Raw genomic sequence first — 15882 nt, forward strand, 5'->3', positions numbered from 1 at the left:
GGTAAAAGTTTATCTTGAGAAATAATAAAATTTTCAAACTTTTCGACCCACCCAATTTGCTGAGTCCTTTCCTCTTTTTTTTACTATATTCCTAATGTCTAACATGTGCATGTTACACAGAATATCTGTTATCAGCAACTAGATATCCCTGCTGAAAAGAAAAGTCCTCCAGCGGTGGCTTCTCCGTGTTTGTGAGTAGGAATGAAATAATATACTGTATGCAATTCTCCTCTGTACAAAACCCTGCACACCAATCTACACTCTGGCATGCAAACTTACAACACCAACCAAATTAAGAATGTCACTTAAGTGAACACACATCAGTGTTTCCCTAATCAATGTTCCTACAAATACCATTAGAGTAAAAGCACTGGAAGACACAACTGAACTCAATAAACTATGTGGGCACGATATGAGTTACACAGTGAGAAAGGAAAGACAGAAGTAGTTCTGTGGTCTGGTCTTTGAGGACAAGGGCTGTCTCATTGACTGTATTACCATAGCCCTAGAACATGAAAAAATAATGGGCATTCAAAACTACTGTATGCATCAGTGAAAGAAAAGAAGGGAGGGAAGGAGAGAGGGACAGAGGTTGGTTGATTAGAACCAGAAAAATCCAAGTATCAGAGAAGGTTTTTTAGTGGAGTCTCAATGCAAGGTACAACTTCCTTAGGCAGGAAAGAATCCTGTAGAACAGGGGAAAGTATTCCAGGCAGGGACCACTGGGCTTTTGCTCATCTACAGCCACGCAGGCTGTGCCCTGCACTGCTCAACAGAGGGCTGTCTACATGGAGTCCAGCAATCCCTAGGAGGATAAAGACCGTAGCTGCATAGTGCTGAGTATCTGCTACCTATGTTTACAGTTCATTGATTAGGATTAGCTTGGCTGACTAAATGCTTCTTCAAGGAGATAATCTGGGGGATGCCTAGGTGGCTCAGTTGGTTAAACATCCAACTTGGGCTCAGGTCACGATCTCACAGTTCGTGAGTTCGAGCCCTGCGTCAGGCTCTGTGCTGACAGCTTGGAGCCCGGAGCCTGCCTCAGATTCTGTGTCTCCCTCTCTCTCTGCCCCTCCCCTGCTCAGACTGTGTCTTTCCGTCTCTCAAAAATAATAAATAAATGTTTAAAAAAAAAAAAAGATAGAGGTAGAGGTAGAAATTAGGAGGCAGTTCTAGAAACGATAGATCTGGGTTAAAATCTTGATGCTTCCCCTTACTTGGCTGCATAAACTAAATGCAACCTCACTGAGGGCAACAATTGTGTGTATCTTGTTCATGAAATTTATCTCAGTGCCTAGCATGTAGAACATATCAACAAAATATTAGATGATGAATTTTAATCGTATACTACGTACTTGATAGTTTCTTCATCTGTAAAACAAGGATAACGACCGTCACTTCACATACTACAAGGAGAACGGAACGAGAAAATGCACATACAGCATGTAGGAGTGCCAGGCTCATGACAGATGCTTAAAGAATAGGAGCTGTGATTAGAAACAATAAGGCTGTGTTGTGTTTTGAATGGGAATTTTTTTTAAGTAGATTTATTTTGAGAAAGAGAGGTGTGGGGAGAGGCAGACAGAGGGGGAGAGAGAGAATCCCAAGCAGGCTCCATGCTGTCAGCGGGGAGTCCAACGCAGGGCTCAGTCTCACGAACCATAGATCGTGACCTGAGCCGAAACCAAGAGCCGGCCGCTTAACTGACTGAGCCACCCAGGTGCCCTGAATGGGAATTGTTGTCCAATTGTAATTGGAGAATTTTAATAATCTTCTCTCTTGTAAGCTGAGGCAGTAATGAGAGTCTGGAGTGAAACTGTTAGCCCAAGAGTTCTCAACCCGAGTAGTACCCACTCCCAGGGGGGCACTGAAGATAGGCCAGGAATCTGATTGTTCCAATGACTGGGCCTGGTTTGTGGGCTGGGACCTGAGTGTTAAGTGTCCAGTGCCATGTGGGACAGTCCTACACAAAATACCCCATTGTGCTCCTATTGAGAAGAACAGTGTAGTCTTGAGATGTAATGGAGTCTACTAGTTTCCTGCCACCTTTCACTTTAAAATACTGTGTATACAACTTTATGAAAAGGATTTGCAAGATTTGCAAGTGAAATTACACCTATTTTGTTGTCTCACACACATGCTGACAAAGAAATATCAGGTTCTATTGCAGTATAAAATAAATTCAGTTAAAATGTCAATTATTTTTTATGATTGCACTGAGGAAAAAAGTTCTTGTGAAATAGTAAATCAAACAGAAAATGTGGCACTAAAAGCAGAAAATGTGTTTGCAAAAAACATTAGGAAAGGGTTTTTGTCAAAGAAGCAACCAAGGTTTTTCTTAACAGAATCAAAGAAAGCAACTTGGAAAACTCACTTTCATCTTTTCATGTACTGTCTCCTTCTGGCCCTGTATTCCACATAGTAAACATCTGCGTCCCGTTAAGTAAGATTTTAGTTCCCCTGCTGAGCAATAGTCTTGCTGGTCTCCAGCCTAAGTTTTGCTTATTTCTTTGCAAAGAGGAAGACAGAGGAACAATGATAAAAGAGCAAGGCTCTGACGAAGAGGGATAAACAGCTCAAAAGTAAGGTCAGAGATCTAGAATAGGGACCTTCCAAGTAGATGGAAGATGACTGTTAGAACCTCTAGTTATATTTCTCTATCTGCCCATAAATTGACATGCAGATTGTCTCCTGAATCCTGTGTCAGACTATACTGAGATATTTCACAGCATCAAGGGATTGGGACAGTGGTGTCCTCACTCATTTTGGACAGAGGTGTCCATCCTTCCATTTTGACATCCTGTAGTTAGTGTGTCGGGTTATGGGTTATATTACCTGGTTTTAACTAAACCAAACACTAAAAAATAGACAGTGGTCTTTCAAAAATCTCTACAAAAAACACTGAAGACAATATGAATCACGCAAGCACATGCAAACAACTGAAAAAGAGCTAAGCCAACGCTTGTTTCATAGCATGAGCTCTCCCGAAGCCACATCGCAAGATAGAAACATGATGAGCAGCTACCCAAGTCAATGCTGTCTGAAAGAATCTACTGTGATGAAAATGTTCTAGGGGCTGTCTAATATGATAGCCAACCCCAAATATGGTTATTAAACTCGAAATACAGCTAGTGAAACTGAGGAGCTAAATGTTTAATTTTTAAACATAAATTAAATTTAAACAGCCACATGTGGTTAGTGGCTACTATACATAAGAGGTAACAAGTAGGGCCAAATTCTTAGGTTTGAATCCAAATGCTGCCACTTATAAGCTGTGTGACCTTTGTCTTAACTTTTGCATGCCTCAATTTCTTCATAATAATCATACTGCCTATCCCATATAGTGGTTGTTAAGATTAAGCTAGTTAATGCATAAAAAGTACTTAGAATATTGCATAATTCATAGAAGTATTTATTATCTTCTAATCAGATCAGAGAAGAAAAAAATTATCAATTTGAAATACAAATTGACAAAAGCTTGTTACTAATGAACTTTGAACAAAGTTTATATTGGCCTTTAAGATATTAAATAGTATGATGTTATCACAAATGTCACGATATTGACAAATAATTTATTTCATCTGTATCCTATCCTTTCTTGTATACTTTTATAATGAGAATAGTAGGTATTATTCCAACTATATAAGCCATATAATTACTTTCAATGTGCATGGTATTAAATACACCAATAAAAAGTATTTAAATCAGTAGAATCTAAAAAACACCACTCAAGCCCAAACCATGTTATATATTAATATATATTTTATATACCACTATTAGATATATACAGGTTTTTTGTTTTGTTTTTAACTAATGGGGTGAACATCCAAAAATGTTTAGAGATTACTGGGCTAACCCAAGAGAAGTAAGTTTGTTTTAGAAAAAAACCCAAAAAACAGTGCTGGGTGTACCAACATTTCATTACTATGTTTAAGTCATGTAGACAATTAGAGTTAAAAAAATTTTTTAAAGAATCAGTTTGCCAAGAAATTTTAAAAGTCACAATACTCCAACATGATGAACAGAGGAGGTTCTCAGTAATTATGTTTTATTAAATGGTAAGGGTATTTTTAAGTAAGTCCTGATCATTAAGTGACAGTAAATTCTCTGGAATAATTGGTTGAGAAATCTCTATTTTGGTGGTAAAATAGTCCAAGTAGTATAAATACCAGGGTTAACAGTAAAAATCACTCACACAGAATAGAATTTTCCAAAATTACAGCAGGTGTTGCTTAGATTTTCACAGATGTGACAGGACAAAGTTCCACGGTCAAGTAAGTTTGGGAAAATACCATGTTAAACAGGTTTCTTTACAACAGAACTTGGAGCTTATGAGAGAGAGGCGTCTGACGGTCACAGAGAAACTCTAAGAGGGAATATGCAGTTTCTCAATTATATCCAATCATAAAATCCTGACTTTTTTTTTTTTTTAACAGCATCTAATTAGAGAGTTAAGTTTTTTCTTTTTTAAGGCTAGCCCCATGGGCTGTTCTTGTCTTTAGAAGAACCCCTTTTATATTTCTGCTCCTAAGCTTTACAGTTTTCACCCTTTGGATCTTTGTCATTGACCTCTCTCCAAATATTCCTCCAAGTGCATACATTATCTTCTAAAATCCTGAGGTGAAGAAAGCGAATTTTTATCTCTTTATCTCTTATCTCTTCAAAAAGTAAGTAACGGCTGACAGCTCAGAGCCTGGAGCCTGCTTTGGACTCTGGGTCTCCCTCTCTCTGCCCCTCCCCACTCAAAAAAAGCAAATTAACTTTTTTTTTCTTTTAATGTCATTTATAGGGGTGCCTGGGTGGCTCAGTCAGTTAAGTGTCTGGCTCAGGGCATGATCTCGTGGTCCAGTCCGTGAGTTCAAGCCCTGCATTGGGCCCTGTGCTGACAGCTCAGAGCCTGGAGCCTGCTTCGGATTCTGTGTCTCCCTCTCTCCGCCCCAACCCCCTTGCTTGTGCTGGGTCTCTCTCCTTCAAAAATAAACAAACATTGAAAAATTAAAAAAAAAAAAATTAGGTTCTGATCATTAGGAAATGATCAAAGTATATGCATAGCTTAGAAGGATTCTATTAGTACATTTTCCTTCTTAGCAAGTATTCCCACATATCCTTCCCCCCCACCCCATTTCCCATTAACATCATACATCACCATGGTTCATTTGTCAAAACTAAAAAACCAACATAGGTACATGAACGAAACTCCAGAATGTTCTTGGATTTCACTAGTTTTTTTCACTCATGTTCTGTTCTGATGCAGGATCTAAGCCAGGAAAACTCACTGCACTATTGTCACATCTCCTTTGTCTCCTCTGGTGCGATAGTCTCTAAGTCATTTGTTTTTCATAAATTTAATAGTTTTGACGAGTAATGGTCAGATATTTTCTAGTGACCCTCAGCTGGGTTTGTCTCATGTTTTTCTCATGAGACTGGGTAGATGGCACTGTGGGGTTTTATACCCACAGCACTGCCCTTCTCACATCATCTGAAAGAGGGCATATTATTAACATGACTTACCACTAGGGATGCTTACCATGGACACTTGGTTAAGGTAGCGTCGGTCAGCTTTTTTTTTTTAAGTTTATTTATTTTATTACAGAGAGAGGAAAGAGCACGAGAGCACGTGCACACATACGAGCAGGGGAGGGACAGAGAGGAGAGAATCTCAGGCAGGCTCCCACTGTTAGCAAGGAGCCCGATAAGCGCTTGAACTGTGAGATCATAACCTGAGCCGAAATCAAATCAAAAGTCGGATCCTTAAATGACTGGGCCATCTAGGTGCCCAGGTCGGCTTTCTTAACTGTCAAGTGACTATTTTCCCCTTTCCATACTCTGTCCTGTGGAAGTGAGTTACTAACTCCAGCTGACACTCAAAGTTGGGGTGCCAGCAGCCTATCTGATAGGAAGAAATTTCATTTATTTACAGTAAAAGATTGGAGACAGAAGAGATGAGTTAGGAGAGGAGGATGGGAAAATTAAGTAGCTTTCCAACTGTTTACAAGGATTTCAATGTAAGGATGATTGATACTTTGATCACAAATGTCTTTTTAAGGACTTCGTTAAGACTTTGGTAGTAAGGTAGCTTCTCCAAATTCTCTCCTTGATAATCAGCCAAAAGAAATAAGACAAGAAACAAATATTGTAAACTTCAACCTTGAAGAAGTTCAAGAAATTTGAAACACAAATCCACAACCTCTGAGGAAGGTCTGCCAAATGCAGATAGCAAATGCTCAGAGATGATAGCCAACCCTGCAGCTCTCAGGCAAATTTGGCAAGAGAAAGAAGTCAGAAAAAAGAATAAATTAGAAAATTAACTTTACAAACATTAGAAAGGAGGTAATAAAACTATCATTTAAAGATGTGTCTACTTTTTTTTTTTTTTTCAGCGTTTTTATTTATTTTTGGGACAGAGAGAGACAGAGCATGAACGGGGAGGGGCAGAGAGAGAGGGAGACACAGAATCGGAAACAGGCTCCAGGCTCCGAGCCATCAGCCCAGAGCCCGACGCGGGGCTCGAACCCACGGACCGCGAGATCGTGACCTGGCTGAAGTCGGACGCTTAACCGACTGCGCCACCCAGGCGCCCCAAGATGTGGATACTTTTAAGTAAACCCCAAGGAATACATTTAAAATGTTACAAACAATGAAAATTTAGTAATGGAGTTGTGATGGTTAATTTTAGGTGTCAACTTGACTGGGCCAAGGGATGCCCAGATAGCCGGTTAAACATGATTTCTGGGTGTGTCCATAAGGGTGGTTCAGAAAGAGATCAGCATTTGAATTGGTTGAATGAGGAAAGCCTATGGCCCTCCCCAGGGTGGATGGGCCTCCTTCAAACTGCTGTTGGGGCTGAGCTCAACAAAACACTAGAGGAAGTTTAAACTCCCCCTCTAGAGTCTGACTCTGAGAGTTGGGACACAGATCTTCTGCTCTCACAGTCTCAGTTCTCAGGACTTCAGACCCACACTGGAATCTACTGTAGGCTCTCTGGCTCTCAGGCCTTTCGACTACACCATTAGCTTTGCTGGGTCTCTAGCATGCTGACAGCAGATTGTAGAACTTCTCAGCCCCCAAAATTGTATCTCGTAACAAATTATGTCAATACCTTATAGCAAACATATGTACATACGAGAACCCTAATTAATGCAATAGCTAACCAAAAATCAGCATAAAATAACTATTCATTTATAGAATACCAAACATAAAAAATAAACTACCTTATAATGAAGTTAAAAGAATTATGCTGGGGTGCCTGGGTGGCTCAGTCAGTTAGTTGAGTGTCCAACTCTTGATTTCAGCTCAGATCATGATCTCACGGTTCGGTTCATGGGTTCAAGCCCAGCATCGAGATGTGTGCTGCCAGCACGGAGCCTGCTTTGGACTCTCTGTCTCCCTCTCTCTCAAAAATAAACATTTAGAAAAAAACTATACTAATAGATGGTAACACCAACATCACTAATTGAAATAATCAACATCAAGATACCAATTCTAGGTTAACTCTTGATTTAACACACAACCAATACCCAATACAAAAACAATTTCATGGAGAGACTAAAAACTGATTTTAATATTCACATAGAAAAATAAACCCACAAAAAATGTAAAATTACAGGGATGGAAAATCTATCAGCAGAAGACAGAAATTGGGTGGTGGGGTAGCTGATGTTCCAGGGCCAGCAAAAGGGAATCCTGCAGTGATGAAACTACGGTGGTTGGATGTAAAAGTCTAAACATTTATCAAGCCCATAAAAATGTATACAAGAATTGAGTTTTACTATGTATAAATTAGTGAGTCAACCAGAAAAAGGAAATAACCCACAAGAACAGAAAAAAAAAAAAAAATGATGAAGGGAGACTAGTTCTATCCTATCAAAACATATCACGGTGCTACAATGATCTAATCAGTGTGGTGCTGGCAGATGAATGAACAGATCCATGAAACCAGCTACAAAGTCCAGAAATGGACCCAAATAATTACAGAATTAGTACCAGTATGTAATACTTGAAATTTAGAGGGAAAAGGAATTTTATTTTAACTTAAAAAAATTTTTTTTTTACAAATATTTTTGCAAGAGAGAAAGAGCGTGAGCAGGGGAGGAGCAGAAAGAGAGGGAGTCACAGAATCTGAACCAGGCTCAAGGCTCTGAGCTGTCAGCACAAAGCCCGACGTGGGGCTTGAACTCACGAACCATGAGATCATGACCTGAGCCAAGGTCAGATGCTTAACCGAATGAGCCACCCAGGCACCCTCTTTTTAATAACTTTTTTTAAAGTAAACTCTACATCCAACGTGGAACTTGAATTCACAACTCTTAAGATCAAGAGTCACAGGTCCTACTGACTGAACCAGCCAGGGACCCCGTAAAGACAGAGTTTTAAATACACAGTGTTGGGTAGCATTCTGGAAGGAAAAAAAAAAAAAAAAGTTGGATCTCTACCTCCTATTTTCTATCAAAATAAATTCCAGATGGATTCTAGTTGGATAGAAACCTGAAACATAAAACTTTAAAACCAAGAGAAAAGCTGGGAGAATTCTTTTATAATCATGGAATAAGAAAGACCTTTGTTAGTATGACACAAAATGTGTTGTCATAAAAGATAAACTATACCAAAATTAAAAATTTCTACAAATATCATTTTTTTAAACAATGTATATACCGTATAGATACATGTATAGACTAGCTCTGGAAAGATGCTTGTAATACTGCCAACACAGACTGCTTCTGGGGGACACTGGGGAGACTCCACGAGAACTCTGTTTTTGTGTATCATTACATAGTTCAGAACTAGGAATGATTTCTGTATTGTCTGCTTCTAACCATCAACTTAAGTAACCGAAAGCCTGCCATGACAAAATGTTCCTCCCAAGAAACAACCACTATAAATATCCAGTTTAGAAATAACATACATAACATACAGTTCCTACATAATGCTGGATATACAAGAGGTCCTTAGGTTATAAAGATGGCTGGTATTTGTCACCTCTTCCTACAACACTAATTACTTTGAAATATATCCTTACAATTTTCAAAGCTGGGAATTCTCTATATGGTATCACTGCACACCATGATGTAAAATATTCCATTTTCCAAAAATAATTTCAGTTGGGCAACACTCAATTAATTGGAATCTTTAAATAACTGCCATTTAGGCCCTTTGACATCTGACCACACTCCTTTTGCTCTTAAGACTCCAGGTCAACTGCACTGCCTTACAACTCCTGAACACGTATCTGCTTTCCTCCATCCTTTTGAAAAAACACCATTTCTTCTACCGAGATAACTTTCTCCATCTCTATTATAATCATTCTTCCTAGCAAGGCCAGCTCAAATCCTGCCTATCTTTAAAGCCTGCAGAGAGCTTTGGGGCCAGGTACATTATATACGTACACAAGGAGAAAGGTAACAAAAGAGATAAAAAGATACAAAGGGAGAATGGTCAATTTAAAAAGTTATTTATTAAACAAGTTAAATGCAACTAAAAGTATATTTAAAAGTCCAACATTATTGGATCCCATTGAAATATCTATTCTGGAAGAAGTATTTTGTCAAACTAATGATAAGAGAAATGATAAAAATAGAACAGGTATGAAAAACATTTTTAAACAATAAAGCACATGGTAAATTCAGAAATAAAAACACACAAACGTACAAACTATTTGAGTATGAAACCAAAATGTTTCATATTTCTAAATGTTTCTGGTATACTCACATGAGGGCTGACTTGTCTGAGTTAATAAACACCATGTAAACACCTTTTTAAGGTATCAGACTTTTGTTTTCTATAGAAATAATTTTAGATTATGTGTTGGGTGTGTAAACTGTCCACATTTAGCAAACATATTCTACATATGAACATATTCACTTATACTTAATGAAAAAAAGAACTTATAATTTAAATATCTTGATTTGAGAACTGTGGATTTGATAGTTCTATTAAATTCCAACATCATAATCACCGAATGCACTATCAAAAAAGCTATTAAAAAAATTTTTTTTAAAGAGCTGCTTTTGAAAATTTCAGTATTTTAGGGCAAAAGAAAATACCATGTATTCTTGTTCACAAATTCTGATATTTGGCCTCTATGGTTAACACAAAAAATACCATGTAATAAAGAAGATTCCTATAGAAAAGCCTCAGTCTCTTTCAGTAGTTCCAAATAGTGTTATACAGTATTTCACTGGAAACAGTGGTTTCACCACAGATCTGGCAGTAGCTTCTGTTTAAAACACAACTTTGCCCCAAAGCATCCATCAAAGACTTCAAAACATAATTGATTTTGGCAGTCCACACGAAGACCATAATGTGGATGGTAACTGCCAGTGGATACGAGGGCCTTTATGAAGTCTGAGGTGTGTTTGTGTGTGTTCTCAGGAGGAAATGGGGTGAAATGGTTTATTCAGAACTGTAAAACGTTTTTCTAATTAGATCTCAATTGCATAAAAACCACAAATCAAATGTTTAGAACTTCCATGGATTCTGAATGAGAAAGGCAACGATTTTTTTGTCTCTCTGCTTCCTTTTATCATTCTTTACAGAGGACAAAGCTTTAGTTATATATATTCTTCTGGACACTGAGGGAAAGGTCTCCTCTGTCCCCTTCTCAGTCTGAAAGAGAAGGAGAACGAATGGACCTGCCGCTGGCAGGGCTGGAGAAAGTGAAAGGCTCTTTGTCCTTCTCTTTACTATCATGCTTGTGCTTGTGCTTATGCTTATGTTTGTGCTTCTTCTTCTTTTTCTTGTGTTCATGGTGATGGTGGTGATGGTGGTCACTGTGTTTGGAGGACGCGGATTCCTTAGTAAACACTGAGAGTGGAGCTGTTGCAGCTGGATGCATGCTCATCTCCAAAGGTGACTGTTCTTTACCTTCAAAATTAAAAACATCCAAATGAATTCCTGATGATCACAAGGAAAGTGAAATGAAAGTAAGAGGGAGCTGTGGACAGTATAGAAAAGAGGGACTCTTGGGGCAGCTGGGTGGCGCAGTCGGTTAAGCGCCCGACTTCAGCCAGGTCACGATCTCGCGGTCCGTGAGTTCAAGCCCCGCGTCAGACTCTGGGCTGATGGCTCGGAGCCTGGAGCCTGTTTCCGATTCTGTGTCTCCCTCTCTCTCTGCCCCTCCCCCGTTCATGCTCTGTCTCTCTCTGTCCCAAACAAAACAAAACAAAACAAAACAAAACAAAACAAAACAAAACAAACAAAAAAACGTTGAAAAAAAAATTTTTTTTAATAAAAAAAAGAAAAGAGGGACTCCTCCTCGGGTGCCTGGGGGGCTCAGTTGGTTAAGTGTCCAACGTCGGCTCAGGTCATGATCTTACAGTTTGTGAGTTCGAGCCCCGTGTCGGGCTCTGTGCTGACAGCTCAGAGCCTGGAGTCTGTTTTGGATTCTGTGTCTCCCTCTCTCTCTGCCCTTCCCATGCTCATGCTCTGTCTCTCTCTCAATAATAAATAAATTTTTTAAAAAAAATTTTAAAAAGGGACTCTTAAGTGTTTATCACTTCCACAGGAATCATCAGGAATGGGAGAAGTACATAAATAAGGCATTCAATTAGTCACATGCAGATAAGTGTTCAGCACTGTGGCCAGGAAACTGAATATTAATTCCTTACAGTTTATACAAATTATGATATATACCAGTGTGTTACCAAACCATCCTCTCAAAGTTAATGTTAAAGTATTATTAGGCAACAATAATGATTACACGTGTCGTAAGTTAAGACCCACATTCATCCTTCAACTGTAGCTCCTTTAACTGTAGTTCAACCCTACGGTTTTGGGGGTGAAATGGCAGTACTTTGTTTTTGCCACCTCAAGAACCACTTATACACACAAAAACGTGTTATGCTAGTTAGGGATAATGATGTCTCAGCAAAAATCATATTCCTCTAGTTCCTGATGGTAATTTCTGGGGATAGGCAAAAGTGCCCTCTTTAAATAGATTCAGTACACGCAGCTTACAAAACCCAGAAAAAGCCAGGAGTCTATAAAGGGAACATCTCTACTTAAAGACAAAAGAGAAGTGTCACAAAGAGAAAGACAGAGAGAGAGAGAGAGAGAGACAGAGAGAGAAGAGAGAGAGAGAGAAAGTGAATGAGAATGAGGAGACCTGTGCTCTTGAACAGATTCTGCTATTAACACTCAGCTCGCATTTTCTTTCTTTTTATCTCACCTAAAAAACAGATCAAACGTTTTGGAAGGTTCTTTCCATTTCTAACATTTTATCAGTCTAGGAATCGACAATAGTAGTTCTTGGACTCTAGCGTACAACAATTTCTTGCTTTCTCCAGATGCTGCGATCCCTGCGACGTGCCCTGAGAAAGAGTTCTCTCTGTATTACTGGAGACTAATGGTACTACTTTATATGCTGCCAGCCAAGAAAAAAAAGCCTAAGAATCATCTCAAATACCCTCCTTTCTAAATCTAGGTGGCTACCAAATCTCATTGGTTTTCACTTACAAATATCTCCTACATCTGCCTCCATCCTGCCCGCAACTGTATTAATTCAGACCACCTCACCTCATCTGGGTTACAGGACTAGTCTCCTGTTAACTACTCCTCGTGCCTGACGTGTCTTCTACTCAAATCCACACTTTACACAGCTGCGCAGCAGTGGTTCTCATCCAGGGGTGATTCTGCCCCTGGGGGTTATTTGGGAATATCTGGAGACACTTTTGTTGTCACCCCGAGGTAGGGTCAGGGGAGGTAGTGTTACTAGCATCCCACTGGTAGAGCCGAGGGATGCCCAGGACAGCTCCGACAGGAAATTCTCATGACCAAGATGTCAATAGTGTTCAGGTTGGAAAACCCTGCTGCATAGTGATCTTCCTAAAAACAAAGCTATTCATAATTATCTGCTTTAAAACTCCTTTGGTTCTTAAGAAACAAACAAAAAATAACCAAAAAACTCCAACTCAGTTGGTTCTACCAACAGAATAAAAGCAAAAACTCCTTGGGCTACCGTGCAGCAATTTCTAAAAAATATGTAAGTTTTATTCAAAGTAGCTAAAAAACCAAATTTTCACTAAAATGGACTTCCAAGCAAGTTTTTTTTTTTTCAAGTAAATTCTCCGCACTAATTTTGACCCAAACTAGCCCCAAATCATGGTTCTTACCAAAACAGGCATCACTGCCGAAGCGTTCTAAAAATCAGTTCCAGCACTAATTTTACTGACAGTTTTTACAATCTGTCTTGAACTTACCATTCTAGCTTTATCTTCCACTCTCCCTTCCCATGTGCTCTAGGGTAGCCCTTTCATAACAGTGTATTTGTAAATGCTATTCCCTATGCATGAAATGCACTTCCCTTACTTCCCTGACTCTCAGATTTATTTAACAAGTATCAGGAACTGCATGGGAACTGGGGAAAACAGTGATGACCTGGACAGATCTCAGTCCTCCTGGAGTTTACAAACTAGCCAACAGGAAAGTAACTGAATAAGTACACCCAAGTAATAAAAAGACAAACACAGAGTAAACCAGTAGCAAAACGGGAGACTTAAATTAGCTGTGGGGGGATCAGAGGCAAACTTCCCCAAGGAAGTAATGTTTAAATGGTAACCTAAAGTAGACGAAAGAAAACAACAACAACAAAAATTTAGACTTCTTAATAATTTAAAACTTAGCTCAAATGTCATTTCTTTAGGAAGTTTTCCCCCAACTGCCCAAACAGAATCGGTTCTTTCACGTTCCCACAACGTAATACATAAAGCAAGTTAAGGCACAGAGAACTGAAGTGAGTTGCCCAAGGTGACATCGGCGGGTCTGAGCCACAAACCCAAAGAACGTGACTGCAGAGTCTGTGCCCGAGGGCACATCACAGAGAGGACACTGTAGCACCTCTTTTTACCTCTGGGTCTCTTCCATCAGACTCAGAGCGTCTGGAGAACAAGGAGTCTGTCTTTTTAATCTTTGTATCCCAGAGTGTCACACAGTGTCCAACATCCCCTACATCTCACCTCCCCACCCCTGCCAAAGCTTGCTAAACAAATGAGTGAATGAATCGCAGAAATATTTAACTGTTGCGTTCCTTTTAGGTAGGATGTCAGGTGAGCTTAGTCCATCTAAGTGTAATCTGAAAGTCATCAATTTTGAAGGGAGAGGGATAAAGCACAGAAACTATACTTCCTTTGTGTCAGGCACTGTTCCAGTATTTCAGAATAGATGAACAAGTCAGACAAAGCTCTTGTCCTCACAGATTATTCAAATAATGTATGTATTGACTATTACAAAATCGTATTTTTATATTCATAATGTTTTGGTAAAGATAACACTAACAATAATGCATAAACTAATTATAGAGATTATATATATACAAAAGCAAGTTTAGGGATCTGTATCTTTTGCCATAATCACTAGCTACCCAGATAGTATTCAGAAAATGATAAATTTTGAGGGAGATCTGATTTAGATTATCAGCCAAATATGCTACTATATGATTTTAATTTAGGTTTTAATTGAAGTACATGACTATGTTTCCAATTCTATAAATATGGGAAAATGGATCCATACCTAACAGAACACAGAGCCAGATGACAAGGAGAAGTGATAAGAGACTTTAAAAGTCTCAAGAAAAAATGCCTTCAGATCCTACCTCATTATTTAATCAGTCTACGACAACAGACTCTGCAGCCTTCCAACTGGCTGTCTGCACTAAGAGTCTGCATTAAGAGTCTGAGGTCCTCTTCTACACTGAGAGAAGTTTCATCATCCAATCCTAAATACCTTCCAACCTACTTGGATTGCAGAAAAGCCAATAATTACATTGGAAACTGTACTTCTCAGCAGAGGCAACTGCCAAATGGACAACCAAGTGTACTTGGGCGTACTCTTTTCCAAGGAATACTTACAACCACTTCAAAAGTAAATCCAATCTCTTATATTTTGCACTAAAGATACACTGACTATAAATCTTGCATGTCTCTTGATTTGTATTTAGTCTATTCTTAAGACAATGGATTAGCTAGATCCAAAGATAACGGTGTTAGGAACAAGGGCTCCTAGGACAAATGGCTGATTTTAGGTCTGGGCAGAATATTTACAAGATGAACCTAAAACATCTGGTATGACAGCAAGGAAGTTAAATTCTTCTCAACAGACCTAAGAGTCAATTTAAGAGTTTCTCACTGTCCAAAGATGGGATAATTTGAATACTGATAAGGACAATAATTGTAATGAACTGGAACTAACAGATCACCATTTTGGAGGATATAGTTAGCCAACTCATTTTTGGAAAATTATTAAATAAAAAGAGAAGCTATTATCTTTCTCTTATATGATCTATATACCATACCACTGGATAATAATAAATGAGGGGGATTTTTGCTTTGTAGAAATAAACCAGCTCATAAACAAAAATGGAAAGATATGGGGTACCTGGGTGGCTCAGTCAGTTGAGTGTCTGACTCTTGATTTCAGCTCAGGTCATGATCTCACAGTTCTTGGGTTTGAACCCTGTGTTGGGCTCTGCGCTCTCAGCACAGATTAGGATTCTCTCTCTCTCCCTCTCTCTGCCCCTCCCTCCCCCACCCCTCCTTCAAAAGGAAGGAAGGAAGGAAGGAAGGAAGGAAGGAAGGAAGGAAGGAAGGAAGGAAAAGAGAAAGAAAGAAAGAAAGAAAGAAAGAAAGAAAGAAAGAAAGAAAGAGAGAAAGAAAGAGAAAGAAAGAAAGAAAGAAAGAAAGAAAGAAAAAAGAAAGAAAAAGAAAGAGAAAGAAAGAAAGAAAGAAAAGGAAAGAAAGAAAAGGAAAGAAAGAAAAGGAAAGAAAGAAAGAAAGAAAGAAAGAAAGAAAGAAAAGGAAAGAAAGAAAAGGAAGGAAAGAAAAGGAAAGAAAGAAAAGGAAAGAAAGAAAGAAAGAAAGAAAGAAAGAAAGAAAGAAAGAAAGAAAGAAAGAA

General features: G+C 38.8%; 1 protein-coding gene across 4 annotated transcripts in view; it reads right to left on the reverse strand.

Annotated features, from left to right (window-relative positions):
- Positions 1-9432: 9432 nt before the first annotated feature.
- Positions 9433-15882, reverse strand: part of TAF2 (TATA-box binding protein associated factor 2) — a 96383-nt gene continuing 89933 nt past the window's right edge. For all 4 annotated transcript variants that reach the window (XM_023248218.2, XM_023248217.2, XM_023248219.2 and 1 more), the window contains one exon: positions 9433-10860. In XM_023248218.2, the coding sequence (XP_023103986.2) occupies positions 10598-10860 (263 nt within the window). In that variant the 3' untranslated portion in view covers positions 9433-10597. The remainder of the gene's footprint in view (positions 10861-15882) is intronic.

This window comes from Felis catus, chromosome F2 (genome assembly GCF_018350175.1).
Source record: "Felis catus isolate Fca126 chromosome F2, F.catus_Fca126_mat1.0, whole genome shotgun sequence".
NCBI lineage: Eukaryota > Metazoa > Chordata > Mammalia > Carnivora > Felidae > Felis > Felis catus.